The 16,011-nt window shown below is 44.7% G+C and overlaps 1 protein-coding gene across 6 annotated transcripts in view; it reads right to left on the bottom strand.

Moving 5' to 3' along the window:
- Positions 1–16,011, bottom strand: part of HDAC4 (histone deacetylase 4) — a 264,285-nt gene that overhangs the window by 5,566 nt on the left and 242,708 nt on the right. For all 6 annotated transcript variants that reach the window (XM_049806725.1, XM_049806715.1, XM_049806707.1 and 3 more), the window contains 4 exons: positions 11,331–11,449; positions 9,477–9,610; positions 1,996–2,080; positions 7–148 (listed from right to left, as the gene is read on the bottom strand). In XM_049806725.1, coding sequence (XP_049662682.1) covers positions 7–148; positions 1,996–2,080; positions 9,477–9,610; positions 11,331–11,449 — 480 coding nt within the window. The remainder of the gene's footprint in view (positions 1–6; positions 149–1,995; positions 2,081–9,476; positions 9,611–11,330; positions 11,450–16,011) is intronic.

The raw sequence follows: 16,011 nt of genomic DNA, 5'->3' as shown, positions 1-16,011 counted from the left end.
ACTCACCTCTTCTCAGCTGGCTTCACGCCCACTGACAGAGATGCCATGGCTGTTACCGTCTCTGCCTCCTCGTTCTCGCACTTCTGAGCCTCAACCAGGGAGTAGCCCACCGTGGAGGCATAACGCTGGAGTGAATGCCAATACTTGCCTGGGGTGGAGGTGAGAAGAGAGGCAGTCAGGGCATCTGCACTGTTACAGGTCCAGCACCGCGCTCCTGCTTTCCCAGGCTCTACAGACGGCTGAGAACTGCCTAGGGAAGACTCATCACACCTATGCAAAACGCAACTTTGTTCTGTGCTCACTCTCACTTCAAGGACCGACTTGATGTCACAGGAAGCTGCAGGTGGAAGCAGGTTCCTGGGAACGTGTGCCAAGGCAGCCCTGGCTTGCAAGGTGAGGCCAGAGAGACCCCTGCAAGATAATGCTATGCTACTGTACTAACAGAGGAGCTGCTATGCTGCTGTGTCTTGAAAAGCTAGGTTTTAAATCCAAAAGGTATCGAGAGCATTGCTAAACATGCACCTGCACATCCCTTAAGGACACCTAGGATGTCAAAAGCAGGGCTCAGTCACTGTCTGGCAATGAAAGATGCTCTTCTCCTTTGGCTAGGGAAGAAAGGTGGGAGGCAGAAACTGGATTTTCAAAAGGACAAATGTGCAAGGAGTGCTGGAGGTGAAGATCCAAGCTGCACAGAGGTGTACAGCATCCCTCTCCCTTGACAGAAGTGGACAACTTAGGTGCTCAAACAGTAATGACATTTCCTTTTTCACTTCAAAACCCTCAGAAACTTTTAGACTTAAGGAAAAATATGCAAGAGAGAAGGGATGTAGTCCAGATTTGACCCGGACATCTGCGTTCAGTTGCTAACTGCCACGTTCTTTCTGAGGGCAAATCACCTGAGACTAAAGAAGTCTAAGTTGTATTCATTTTTTATGTCAGCACTTTGCCACCCTTTTTCAGTGGAAAGAGCACAGGGAAGGCTTCAAAGGGAGAGAATAAAGGATGTTCTCTTGATCCCCAGGCAGGACACACCAAATTTGCTGGTACCCAGGAAGCCACAGCAAAAAGCCTGAAAGCAAGAACCTGAACAGTGAGGCCAGCAGATGGGGAAGAGGGACTCATTTTCAAATATCTTTGCTTCTCCTGTGCTGCACAGCAGATCTGAGAGTCTTACTCAAAGCCCCTTTTAATTTGCTGTGCTCATTTTAAGGAAAAAAAAAAAAAAAATCATTGGCTGGCTCAAGGTGCTGCTGAGGTGTCCCGTTGGTGCTGAGCACTCACTCTGCAGAGCAGCTTCTGGAAATGGAATTCAAATTTCTAAAGCTACCAGGCATTTTTTGACAGGGGGTGGGGGGAAGCTGCAGCCTCTTTTAAGCTCCATTTTTGCCCTATAAAATGGAAACTAGCCCCCTCCAGTTTTAGGCCATAAACGTTTGAAGCAGGAAGATGTCTGGACCTAGCAGTGGGGTTCTCATGTTACTCAGGCTCTTTCACTCCATCCACCAAGAATGTCCCCAGGAAAGTGACAACTACAATGATTTTAACCTCCCCAGCTAAATAAACCTACAATATTAGCAACTTCATGCAATACTCCGTTCAACTTTCATCCCTATCTGTTCTTAATTAATGGGTGCCACAACACCCAATGAGACTTATGTTATTTGGAGATACTTGACTTGCTTTTGAAGAGATAAGGGCACACTTGTAAGTGCTGGACAGCCTGTCCTTTACAGAGTTTTTAGAGGTTTTAATACTAATTCCTCCTCAAGTGCCAAAGCATTTCCCTGAACTGACTGCTCCCTGTGCAAGCCTCGATCCACTACTACACGCAGAGTAAGACGAGCTTGTGGCTGCACAAATCCAGTTCACTGTGCCGTGACCACCCGTAAACTAGGACAAAGGAACATGGAGTTGCCAGGATGATGGAGAAGTCAAACGGGTGTCCCACAGGGCAACCCAACAGGTAACCAGCTGGGTGAATGGGGCTATACTCACTGTGTATCTCGATTACTTTCTCCATTGAATGCACCGCATTAGCATTTGCTCTCTGCTGGAAAACCTTTTCTGGAAGAGGCTCAAGCTGGAAAGAGAGAGGAACACCGAAGAAATGTTATCTCAAGTTAGAGACCAGGCATTAAGCACGATTTAGCAAATGACTCTGCCATATCAAGACTCCACTCCATCCCCCTGGTTCCTATTATCTGCCTTTAATTAAATATCCAGAATATACAGACTTTGTAAGTACTCTTGCGATACTCAGTGCAGCCTCCTCCACACTGATGCTCCTCCACACACAAAATGCTGCATCTCCACCGGGCTCAGCAGCCATGCAGCACAGGGGCTCTTCCTAAAGAACTTGCTGCAGCTGCTGACGTAGACTGTATGAAGAGGCACTATTACACAGACCAGAAAAATAAGGCTGCTTTTACAATGGATCTTTATGAACTATTTCTTGGATCTACCTTTTTGCAAAGGTTTCACTATTAAAACAATGTGCAAATAAAAGGGACTTAAAGCAGCCACACTTCTGGTTTTCCTATAAATAAATAAAAGGGGTAGCTTTTTAATTCTTCCAAATACCTAATCCAGTGTATTTATTAACTCTTAACTGAAAAAATCTGTACCCTAAGAATAAATAGCCTAATTTTCATACCGAGAAAATGCAAAACACTGCTTTAAAGCCACACTCAGCATGACTATAACTTCAATCATCATCAATGCCTCTTATCAGCGCTGCTGGGCTAGTCTTGCCAGGGCAGAGCAGCATTAGATCTGTATGTTAATCTTTAAAAAAAAATTGCCTTGAAGTTACTGGTAAAGCTCATAATTGGGTATTAAAGTTTAGGCTTTTTGATGCTGTCTTCTTTCCTTTGCTCCTTATACAAAAAGGTAACAATAAGAACATGCTTCTGGTATTGAGACTTTAAGGTGAAAGATGACACAGAAGGCCTCCCGAAAATGTTCAATGTAAATGCACAGAACAAGCAGGTATCTTTCTGGGCTTGGCTGCTTTTATGCTGTAAATGGAAATGGCATGTAGGCAATTTCTGGTTTGCTCTGACGTACACTGCACCCTCCCAATGGCAGTGCTGTTTTTGTTACCAAAGCACTATTAACAATTTACGTAACAAGGAACACGGGACAGTAAGGGTATCCTCATTTTGCTAGAGAGAGATGAATTAGGGAATGCCACTTTAAAGAAGCTCCTCTAAGTCCACCTCCAGTTACACAGGAGCAAAGCTCTGCAGTGTGGATCTACCTGTAAAAGCCTGTATATGAAACCCGCATGGGCAGTACGATGCTGATGGAGTTGCCTTGCACAGGACTGTAATGGCCAAGTGCTGGTTTGGATGCAGTTCCCACCGGCAAAACCGTGCTGCCACCAGAATAGACCACTCCAACCCACAGGTGTGAAATACACTGCCCTGGCAAGGAGGTGGTTTTGCCACCAGAGCTACATCTCCGTTAGAAGTCTTGGCCATCCCAGCTGTATCAGTCAGGGAGAACACACCTCTGTCAACCGAGCAGTGCTGGCTATCAGCGGTAGTGTAGACCACTGAGACCATGCTTGATCAGCACAGCTGTTTTAAATAAAGAAATAAAATTGTTCCTCAGCACTCAAGAGCAAAAAGCTTCTGTAGACCTGAGACTTGCTATACAGAAAATTAATGTCCAGTCTAGGTGCACGCACATACTGCTCATTTTCGGATGCAAGCTCTCCTACCACCCAGGAGAGAGTTGCCCTTTCAGTCTGCAATCAGGAGGTTACAAACCTACCAGGGGATCCAGTTCACCTTTGCATCAGCATGGACAAATGCACCTATGATGACTGATGGACAAGAACTCCAGAGCTTCCTTCAGCAATGAAGGACATTGCTTTTCTCATTTCTTTTTAGAGGCATGAAAGCACTGTGGCAGCCAGGGCAGAGGAAAGGAGTGAGAATGAGAAATGGGGGAGAGCAAGAGAAATGCCCTCTCCTTGCTTGACAGCATTTCCTCCTGTTTTCTAGGAGATATTTTCCTCTTGCCTGATAGAAAGCTCTGCCTGTACCCATCCCAGCCCTGGCAGCCTTTGGCCAGTACAAAAAAAGAGAAATCAGATCAACATCCTGAAAACCACATCCTTCTTTATGGTGCTTTTTATGCTGCTTGTTCGGGAGATGGGTGCTGCAGAGTAGCAACCCAGGGCTCTTCTGGTGACAGGAAACATCAGTAAAGACAACAAGCCTTGAATATCCTTCTCTGTCAAGACCATGGGGTTGCATCCCTGGCAAAGTCTGTTCTACAGTGGGAGCATGTATGTCCTCTCCTGGAGGAAGGCCCCCAACAGCACTGCTGGAGGGTTGTTTTAGTTTTTAGTTGCTTTCCTTTAAAAAATAAATCCAAGAAGAGGAGAAAACCTTCTTTGATTGGGTTGCTTCTCTCACCTTGAGATGCCTGTTCTCTGAAAAGCAGCTAAAACTTTCCCCTTTGCCCTCTATGAAGTTATTAAACCTTTTACTGTTGTAGCTATGATGCTTGCTTCGATTCCCACTGGGCAAGGAACCTGGGCTCAAGTAATACTAACCCACAGCTATTACTAGTTTGCTGGTTTTTTTGGATTGTTTTTTTTTTTTTTTTTCCACGAAGCACCAGTGAAGATGCTGAGAAACATTTGTGTGGCCCCTGCTATCCTTTGGAAACAGCAGCAGTGCACTAATACTGCACAGGCAAGGCTCCAAGAGCAGGCAGGAGTTAGGGCTGCCTCCTTCTGCGGCATCAGCACGCCTCCCCAGGAAAGGAGCCAGGCCTGCAGCACAGAACTTCCAATTTCTTATAAAAAAAGAAGAAAAATTTATTTGCTTTCAACAGATAACACTGGGGAGAATACTGGTTTCCTCTGGCACAGCAGGGGCATCTGCTTGGTAGGTAAGGATGCCCCAGCAGAGCAGCTCTGCTTGGCTCACATACATGGCCAATGGCTTGGATTAGACTTACAAGAACTCAAGACGTCTCACAACCAACAAAATAATCAAGAAAAAACTTTCAGCAGATCTGATGCTCCCCAAACCCATCTTTTTTTCCTCCTTTTCTCCCCGCTGCCTCTGGTTCTCCACTAAGAACATGAAGGCGTCGCAGGCCTCCAAGGCTGGGTATCAAAACCAAGAGATGTCCACAGCTGTTAACTGTGTCTGAAAATAGTGGTCAAAGCCCAGCCAGGGATATTCCCCACCAAAGAAGCAGCCATAGTTTAATAGCTTAAAAAAATTTAAAAAATCTATGGCAAAGTTTAACTGTAATTCTGTTCAAAGCCAAGAGAAGCTCCAGCCAGGAGATCTGCTCTTGCGACCACATGGCAGCCATTTGATAGGTACTTTATGAGGACTAGAAATTGCTCCATTCCAGATTTAATAATTATGGATTGCACTTGTTATAAATTCTCCACTCTAAAAATAATTCTGGTCCAAACTGACTGCTGCATGACATTAAGTGAAGGCAAAAGCAATTCCTGGACAAATCTTTAAGTAAGAGCTTTCTAACGCCTCTCAGTTGATATTGATATAAAGCACACAACATCAGGCAGCTCGGCCACACATGTGAACCATTTTCATAGCACGCTCCTCCTCCTGAAATAACACTCACGGACAACAGCGTCACTCATTGCTCTCCTAGAAAAGGAAGGAAATACCTCTGGGCTTTAGGCAAAGGTTTTAAGCAATTGCTTATTATCACCTTCTTGCTTATTCAGGATGTCCAGAGTCTGACACCGGACACACCTCCGCTAGTTCTGCATGAAAAATGACCAAGCATTTATAGCAGCGACAGGCAGCACTGCAAGTGCTGCTGAGCTCCAGGACCATGTCCCCCAGCACGCAACTCCCATCTCTCTACCCACCGCTAGCAGCTCCCACAACATAGGAGCTCCACACCCGGCTCCAGGCATGGTGCTGGCATGGGTCCTAGCCTAGGACAGCAAATGCTACGGGTGCGCCGGAGCTTAAACAGCAGCATCACTCCCTGGGAACAGACATTTGCCATGGGGCAGAAGCTGGTTTGAAGGGCAAAGGCTGGTGATGCCTACAATGGAGTAAGCAGCTTAGCACGGTTCTTGCCTCCCCTGCCCTCTAGCACTGCTGGCATGCTGCTGTCAGAGGCCACTTTGAGTAATGGAAGAGGAATGGTGGCCTACTGGTCTAAATTACCATCAGCAGATCTTCCCTGCATCATGCCCGCCTTTGATTTTTCAACTGAAGTCGTGTTAGTTTTGCACAACTATATTTGTAACTAAAGCAATGTATGTACGTTTTCAAGCAATCTTGCCCAGCACTAACTCATTTTACATTAAAATAATCTGCTGCAAAGCTAAAGCTCTGTTTTAATTTCCTGGACAGTTGGGAACAAGCCGGGTCTTGCCTTTGCATAACGCTTTTTCTGAAGCGGGAGTTTTGATCTCTGCCGGTGAACGCAGACGCTTTGGGGACTGGCACCGTTCCCTTCATTTCCTACCATTTCCCTGTGTAACTCCAGCACCGCTCTTCAGCCAGCAAACCTCCCTGCAGCCCGTCACCGGCCGCAGCTGGCTGTCCATGTGCATGCATGCAAAATCGTCTAACACGCTGTATATCAAACTTCATCAAAGGGCCGTGGGACAAAGCAACAGCAGTTCCCTCCAACTTCCTTGCATTAAAAAGATTTTATAAAAGACCTTGATAAAACTAGTGTTTCCTGCTTTTTGATGTGTGGGTAAGTCGGAGAACATTATCATGATATCTGCGCAGCCTTACAGCCCACCTAGGAAAAGTGAGAACAGGTCCATCTTTAAGTATTTTAAAGCGCCTTATAGCTGTCCCGATTCAGTGATTAAAAAAAAATATGTTTTTTTACCTTTAAGGATCAATATTCACTCTCCTAAATGAAACCACTCAAGCAGTTGACAACATCCAAGCTATCGTGAGTGCTGAGATCTCCCCAAAGCCTCGCGCTTCCAAACACGTTCGTGGCTTGGATCAAGTGCTTATTTATTGCACGCAGATCCTCACACCACATTGCAGTCACCCACCTGCATCGTAGGAGCATGCTGAGCAAGAGAATGACAGCCTTCACCCGTTACTTCCTCTGTCTCCCCTTCAAAATGCACCCTGCCATTAGAGCCAGCTGCACCCAAAGGTGGATGGAGCTGGGGGAATTGTTTGTGGTGACAACAATGCCATCAGCTGTCAGCTTAAGAGAGATGGGTGCTGCAATTAGAACTCCATTGCTTCCATGCTGATGTAGCAGCTGGCTCCCGAGTTTACTGCTATCCCAAGGGCTGAGCACAGGCTGGTGCGCTGAGAGCCTTATCAGAACTGCCTGGCCATACACAAGGAGCGGATGCTCTCTGGATGCTTGGAGATGGGATGCTGGATGATTGAAGGAGATGCTTTTGATGAATCCCAGCTGTTTTACCCCTTGGACTGGTTAGTGAGGTTTCCCCAGGCACTGTCGCCCTTCTCATGGAGTGTGGATACTACAAGACAGGGTGCTTCTACAACAGGCTGGAAGTCAAAAATAGCTGATCTGCACCTCCACACACATCCAAGCTCCCTGCTCCAATTACCCAGGGCTGAGAAAGGCTGATGGTCACTGAAGTGCAACTGTGAGTCAGAGCAAGTCTGCTGATGGTGGCTTACCACCATCCTCAGAAGTCAGCTCCCACTGGAAGCAGACCCAGAGCTGAAATACTGCTTGGCTTCTCTCTGTGGTGCTGCACCTTCAGGTGTTGACCACACACCCGCCCCCAGCTCTTGCCCCAAGGGGTTCTTCAGCAAAGGGTGATGATGAGAGACCCCAGTTGTGCTCTCCAAGGCGGGTGAAAGCTTTAGGAGGAACATCCTTCTTTCACCATCTGACAGGCAAGCAGATGTCTTGTGGAAGAGAGCACTGCCTTCAGAGGTCATCTCAGCAGCCTTCTCGTGTCTTACTGTGGCCCTTTGAGATTTGCTTGTTTCCACAAGGTACTGGGGGGGGGAATCTCTTAATTTAAGAGACAGCCTAAAAAAATTCAAACATGCTATCCAAGCCATTAATGCTGCCTGAGGTTTCAGAGCCACCCCCAACTTCAAATCAGTGTGGTTGCCTTCCCCCAAGGCTGAAATTTTTAGCTATATGTAGCCTAAGGAATCACACTGCGCTGTTGTTTTAATTCATGCTATCAATCCTCAACGATTGTATTGAACAGCTCCAGAGCCCCTGCTATACCAGGATAGCCACAGCAGATACTGAGCGGGGACCATGCCTGGGGCTGCAGGCTGACCAGGCACCTGCTTCTCTAAGTGAAATGGAAAACTGATGCAAGGAGGTTTTGCAGTCTACCGTGTCCATCCAAGACTCAACCATTTGGACTGTACATGGAGAAGAGGTGTCCAAAAAAGACCAGTGAACCAGAATGAGGGAGGCCTGATCCAAACTAACCAGTAACTCATACTCAAAAGCCCACAAATTTTATAGAAATACGCTTCTTGAACAGATGTGTAGGCAAAGGTACATAATAGATGCACAAGAGCCCTGGTCTGGAAGTTTGCTGCTGCTAACTGATTTCTGTATTTCCTTGCTGCCATATTTCTGCAGTACACAACCCTGAACTCCCCGAGCCCAAAGACATGTCAAATGCCACCACTCTAGATTTTTTAATTATCAACCATGTTGGAAGAAATGTAAGTGTAAGCTGCTCATTTGGTGACAGCTACAGCGGATGCTGATAGCCAGGCTGCATCAAGGAGGATGGACATAGGGAATCTGAATAATTTCTTCCTTAATCCCACTAACACTAAAAGTGGGACAGGGAAAAAAGGCAGAAAAGCTGAAGTATCTTAAGTTTCCTCTGTAAGAAAATACTCTGACCTCCCCAGAAACCAAAAACTAGATTTCCTTGGTGTACTCCTCTGTCTTGTTCTTATCTTGCAATCACACACCCGGGCCTTTCTGGCCAACTTCTGTGAAACAGCTGAGGCTTTTCCAATGCAGCAATAGATAGAACAGAGCAGAAGACAGAAAATACAACATCAAGGAAAAAATACAATTGAAAACAATGTCAAGCAAGCCACCCAATGCAGCAGGCACAAGCTGCAGTACTAGAGAGGGGGTCTGCAAAGAAAAGGGAAGGCTTGGACAACGACTTCAGAAAGAAATTAAACTTATTATTATTATTTTCCAAAAAGCACAAAGCAAACTATGTCGATAAAAAATAAACCCAAATTCAATTCTTAGCTACTTCAATCCTTATAAGACGGATTGCCAAACACAGTAGTTTTTAAACAAATAAAGCTCTTTAAATCAACATGTGTCAAAAGGACTGAAAACGATGACAAAAATTTGGTGGATTGACTGTTTTGGAGGATGAGATGCCCAAATTCAAGGCGGGGGGGGGGGGGGGGGGGGTGGGTGGGTGGGGTGGGGGTGGCGACAGCGGACAATGGAGGTCACAGCCCCTGGTTCCCTGGTTTTGCCTGTATTTGTACCTCATTTCCCAGCAAAGCAGAAACACACGCTTCGGAGGCATCGCAAATGGCGGTCAGGTCGTGGCCTCCTTCGAGGGCCAGGACGACGCGACCCCCGGCCAGGCCCATCAGCTGCTTTGTCAGGTACCCGAAGCCTGTAACGAGGAAAAAGAGGAAATGCAGGAGAAGGGCAAAGGTTGCGGCTGGAATCAGGCTCCTGGCGAAGAATCAAAGAATTATAGAAAGGAATTACATCATATTAGAAAACCACAAGGGATCTGAAAGGACTCAACGCATAATATAAGCCAGGTTGGATTTTAATATGCTCATTGCAGAATTCCAGCCACGGTTCCCCGCTGGACCGGCTCAGCTGTGCGTGCCGCGGGACAGATCCATATCTCTCCTACGAGCGCTATATGGGAGTTTATCCCAGGTGTGAGACACCTCTGTCCTCCCTACCACCCCTCAGCCCCCTGAATTAAATATAGCAGTGAGTATCTCCTTTGGAAGGAAGGAAAGAGGGTGGAAGAAGGTGGCTTTTTTCCCCCCGCTTTGGAAGATGCAAAGTCAGAGCAGTCATGGAGGAGGGAGGAGGGGAAGGGGAAATCAGTAAAATTGGTGCTGGTGCTTTCAGTTGCGATAGCAGCATCACAGTGCCCCAGAGATATTTGACATCTAGTTCTTAACAGACGTTTCTTCCCATATATAATATGCTATAAAAATTCCTGGGGCACCAGGGACTTTGATCATCTGACACACAATACATTTCTACCCTTTAAACAAAACAGAACCAAGCTGCGAGGATTTAAAAAACATGTCCTCAAAGCAACCTTCCCCCTAAAAAAAAAAAAAAAAAAAAAAAAAAAAAAAAAAAAAAAAATCCAAACAAAAGAAAATCCAGGGCATTTCTACTCTCCATCCACGCTCCCTGCTTTCTGTTTTGCAGTGACCCCCACGAGCGCCTTTGCAAATTGGCAAATTAACAGCCAGATAAAAAGATCCATGGCTGAGCCCATAACCATTTTGTGAGAGTAGCAGAACATGAGAAATTCAACAAGCAGGTAAACAAGACCTTCTCATTACAAAGTGTTTCTGGATATCTTAAATAACTTGTCTCTTGTAAATCTATTTCACTTTATTCTTATATAAAGTTTATAGGTTCAGCTACCTTACAAGGTTCTGAAGTACACTGTAGAGAGTAAGTTCCCTGGCTGAAACAAACTCTTAAAAAACAGTAATAAAATCCTTTTGCAAGAAAAACTGTCTTCTCGATTGACTTGAATGAAACAGTGCCAGATAAACCCAGCATTACCAAGGCGGGGGGGATTTCAGTGTACCTCCTGTGCAATGCAAAACATCATGGATCCAAAGCAAAAAGGAGGTTCTTGCGGGCCCATATAATTGCTTCAAAGGTGGAGAACAAAAACATTCAGCTCAAATTTTTAATAAGGTATTCTGGAGGAAGAAATGGACTTCTACTAGCATTCAGAGCAAGGTACACTGTTTATATCTGGCATTGCCTCTTTCTGCAATTTTGCATTACAACAAGCATAGCTCTCTAATTCAGCAGCCATCCTCTCTGCAGAGATGTGACTACAAACGAATTTGTAACTTCCTTACATAATTTAGTTGCACTCAAAATTGAAATGCGCAACGCTTCAAGAAAACAAAGGCTTTAGCCAGACCAATATGTATTCAGTTCAGTGACAAAACACATGAAAATTCAAAGAAAAAGGCTGAAAAGTTTGCCATTGAAATGCAAGATCCGACAATAGACCCCAAAATGTAAAACCTGCAAATACTGTACTTTAGTCCCTAGGACAGCAGCAATTTACACCAGTTTTGGATCTCTGCTCTTGTAAATCCACAACTTACATTTTGCTGATAGATTATATCCTCCAAGAGGTGTGGGATGGCCTTCCACCGCATCGAAACCAGATGACACCAGCACAACATCTGGGGCAAATTCATTGGCAATGGGCATTACTACCGTTCTGCAACAAAAATTTAACAACGGCAGGCACATTACTTTGGCTCTTGAACAAATGCAGGAACACTTAAGCCATCTTGAACAAACCCATTATAAAACCCTGTACCGTTTTCCACAGTAGAGAAGCCCATATCCTATTTTCTTACAAGGTGAGAGCCTGGCTGGTAGAACACCTTGCACCACCACGCAGTAGAGTTTTAAAGTCAATCTCATGTTATTTTTTCCAGCAAGGTCTGTTAATTCCTCCATCAACAGCCTCAAGTTTTGATGAAGGAAATAAGTTGCCATATGTTGTGTTTCCCATTTGTGATCCTATCTTGCTTTAAACACAGGGCACATGGGTATAAGGAGGAAATAAGGGGGCATCTGGCATAGGCTGCAAAACCACCTGGAAAACCTCTCTGATGGCAACCTCGGTTTGTGGCACTTGTCTCCATGTGCTCCTTCAAAATATCTCCTTTAGCCTCTGCAGCGTCTGCAAAGCTGTTTATTTTTAGCTTGCTGCACTTTTTGTTTACCACAGTAAAAGGCTGGGGATGTCGCACAGGGCAAAAAGCTTTAATATGCAAATATCCCACCCAAATACACCTCTCCAAACTCCAGTTCCCCATCATTTGACATTTTGTTCGCTAGAATATGGAATGAATTGCTTAGCATCCATAAACTACTGCCTGTTAAGGCCAGTATTTAAATGAAACAAGAGGTCTGCGTCTGTGGTTCCTCAGCAAAAGGCCTTCTCCCTCTATTTTCTCTCTCCAATCTACTCAATTTCTGTTCAAAACCTACATGAGGTTGCAAACAGCCCATTTCCCATATCAAGATGCCAATTAAGCAAAACTGGAAAGTTGAGCAGAGAGCAAGTAGTTGCTTCTTTGTCTAACAGCTCCAGCACAAACATAGCAGAACTGAAACTAAAGCAAGGAAAAAAGTCAAAGCAACGGAGCTTCTTAATAAACACGATGCCAACACCCATGATCTTTTCTAATTGTGCAAGCCCGTTGCAAGCACTCTTGGATGAACACCTTCCTGTGCCTTCAGTTCACGCCGGGGTATCCACACTCATGGGCTTGAAAGCTGTGGAACTAGTGGAAAAGCAAGGATTTGCACAGAGGTTGCCCTTTATATACAGTAGTATTTTCCAAATTATGTTCTTTTTTCCATAATAAATTTACACACTGAATCTTGGATGTATACCTAGGGCAACCTGACCAATGCTGTCTGTTGCTGGTACTGAAGACGGCAGTATTTCCCTGTTTCCCCATCCTAGGAACAGCTACTGGCAAGGTTAACTTTCTAAAGCAGGAATTGTAGTTATTCATATACCAAAGCATGAACCTGTAAATATCTTTGCATACATGAGAACTTCACTTTTATTGAATATACTTGTTATGTGATGCTCCGAAAACCAGAAAGAGCCCAGAAAGGTCTGTTCAGTGCTGAGATTGCTCAAGTGCTATCAAGACTCCCATAAAAATTCACATCTCTTGCTACAGTGATGTTGAACAGCCACAAGACACCTTCTAGTGTCAGCAGCTTATATTAGCCCCAACACTGATCGGAGCTCGTGCCATTTTGCCCTCCACAGAGTTTATTTTTAAAATAAATTTTTTATTTTTAAAGTTTATTTTTAATTAACATCTACCATCCAATGAGACACTTCCAGAGTCGGTCCAAACCATCAAGCAGCTTCCATTGCCACCACTGAGCAGAATCCCTGCGGGGAGGGATGCCAGGCACATCGCAGGTCTGGTCAAGGCAATCAGACACCATGTAGTCAAAAAAAAAAAAAAAAAAAAAGCCTTCTAGCTTTAATTTTTTGGCAGCTAATTACTGCAGTAACCTAACAGCCTCCTGCAATCTTCCCACCTGCCAGTCTCTGCACACAGACATGGAAACCTACGCAAAAAGGATCTTATTTTCCTGTAATTCTTACAAAATCCAAAAGAGGAATTTTAATTTTTTCCTCAAACGACATGATTGCTGTATACATTTTGTCCTTAGGGAGATGATTACATAAGGAAGACAAAATAGCACAGTTTTTGCTGATGACTTTACAGTTGACAAATATCTGTTTAGTGAAACCCACAGACATTTTAAGTAGAAACCACCTCCTTTACAAAGGACTAAAGCAGCAGTTTCGAAGCAAGTGCATGTGGTGGAGGGTTTTTTTCCCCCTGAGCTTTGAAGTACTGCTGAGCTCTTTAATTTCTAACCAAAGGAAAACTGCTAAAATCATCAGATTTCTTCCCTGCCCCCCCCAAAGTTATGATGCCATGGGAGCTGCTAGCACCTCAACCGATGTGCGGGATCACCATAAGCTGGTTGCAGAGCAAGCCCAAACCCCAAGCTGTGGGTATGGTCTGTCAGCACCGAGCAACCCACGTGACCCCAAATCGGTAACAATTTCTTGGCCATGGGATGGCTCATCCGCTGATGCAGAAGCACGAATGCACCCTAGGCACAGGGGAAGCCGGCGAGCAGCGCGATGGTGCTGGTGATGCTTGGCTGAAGGTCCCTGCACGGGGACAGCGGTTCGAAGATACCCTCTAGAGGCACAGCCAACTCTGAGAGTTAACTGTGAACCCTGTCTGTATAAATTTGAGGAGAGAAAAAGCAGCGATTGCCGGTTAAAAGTAAATCAATCGGTATTTGACAATAGAAGAAGCCGTTTTGAGGATGTCCAGAGTTTTCTCCAGTGCAGGATGGAGTGACCTTACAGCCACAGCTGGTTACCCCAGCAAGTACCTTCAACTCTGTGCAATTATTAGTGGTGCTCTGTATGCACAGTAAATTTTTATGAGGTCTCTTAGAGTTTAAGAAACATGTGTTGCAGGTCCCCTGGCTCCACCCAAGACGAGCCAGGAGGACAGACAGTCTGTGCCCATGGGATCGGTGCCGCATGCCCGTCCTGGACAGAGGCTGCCTGGGAGCCGTGCGTGTTCAGGGGCAGTCAGAGAAGTGCAAGATGACAGGGTGTCAGAAAAAATAAGCTAATAAGCTAATAATGCTTTCAGTACCTTGACCGTCACAAACCCATCCAAACTCAAGAGCACCCTCAAATCCAGACTTGAACCCTTTCCTTCGCCTGTGATCCCTACACAAACTCTCAAGGGCTGCTCTTGCTTCTGACTTTCTCCTAATTCCAGTATTATACCAGTACTCCAAAGCCTCAGACCCAGCTCTATCTGATGCTTACCATGTACGTAAGCAGCTATATCTGTGGCCATAAAACTTGACCCAGAAGGACCAAAGCCATCCTGCCTCTCAGCACTCCCTCCCTCGGTTTTCTTTTTCTGTTTTTTTTTTTTTGTTTGGTTTTTTTTCAATTGAAAAGAGACTCATGAAAATTTAAGACCCAAGCAAATGAACTGCTTTCAAATGATGTATTTCTGAGATTTCATCTGTGGGCAGCGCTTCAGGCACATCTAACCCAGTCTTTTGGTTTTTCATTTTTTCTTGTGCACAGGTGAAAACAGCCTCTTTGCTCAGATCCATCACAGTAAAGCTAAGTCCCCAAGAGAAAGCAACAATCAAACTGCAAACAAACCTATGGCTTTGCCCTGGTGATAATACTACAAAAAAAAGCCAGAAATTCAAACTAGTATCTGAAACTACTCTACTACTGGCCTGTAGAGTTATTCACCGAGGAACGAAAGGATTTGTAACACTGAATATTCATTCCAGCCATATAGAATTTTTTAAAATACAAGGGTTACCTTTAAATTTCCCAAATTTTAGAGGGTTGTTTTTCTTGCTTAAAATAAACTAAATCCTTTGATTTGACTCTGATTACAGCTAAGCTGAACAGCTATGCATTAGTCAAAACTGATGGCTGCAAACAGTAAAAACTACTTATCATGTTCTGCAATCTTTGAGGGGAGAGAAAAAAAATAAATACAATTTTACATCTATTTGCCAGAAGACTGGATAATTTTTAGTCTGTTACTAGCCAATTTACCAATTAAACACCTAATAAATGACAGGCAGTTTAAACAATCCTACAGAGGATTTTTTTAAAATGCTCAATTGTAGCAAGCAAATTGGTGAAACAGAAGGCTGAGCACTTTCTTCAGAGACTTTTTCCTACTGTTGGCCAGAGAGAGAGAGAGAGAGAGAGAGAGAGAGAGATGCATAGCAAAACATTATCTGCTGCTCCTAAGCTAATCAGCCTCCTGAAGACTCCAGTCTCTGTTTCTTCAAGCAGCCATCTCCACGGTCATTTACTACGTCAAAAGGGATTAGGAGTTTGGGGACGAAATCTGCGTCGGGAGAGCATGAAATCTAAAATACAGAAACAACCATTCCAGGCAAAACATCATCATCTCCCCCCCCCCCCCCCCCCCTTAGTCCTGAAATGGTTTATGGATCGAAGGAAAAAACCAAATCCCCCCCACCCCCGATTGGCTCCTGAACTCATTTAACGCTTTCTGAGAAAGGCAGGAGGAGAGACCTTCCAAATACTTTCGCTTCTGGTTTAGGTGTTTTACATAAAAATAAAACTAACTGGAATCAAGCTGTATATGGAGCTGCAATTGTGGAAGAGACCTCAGGGTAGGGAAAAAAAAT

The sequence above is a fragment of the Accipiter gentilis genome, chromosome 1 (assembly GCF_929443795.1).
Source record: "Accipiter gentilis chromosome 1, bAccGen1.1, whole genome shotgun sequence".
Taxonomy (NCBI): Eukaryota; Metazoa; Chordata; class Aves; order Accipitriformes; family Accipitridae; genus Astur; species Astur gentilis.
Note: the sequence above shows the minus strand (reverse complement) of the source record. Positions and strands in the feature narration are given on the sequence as shown.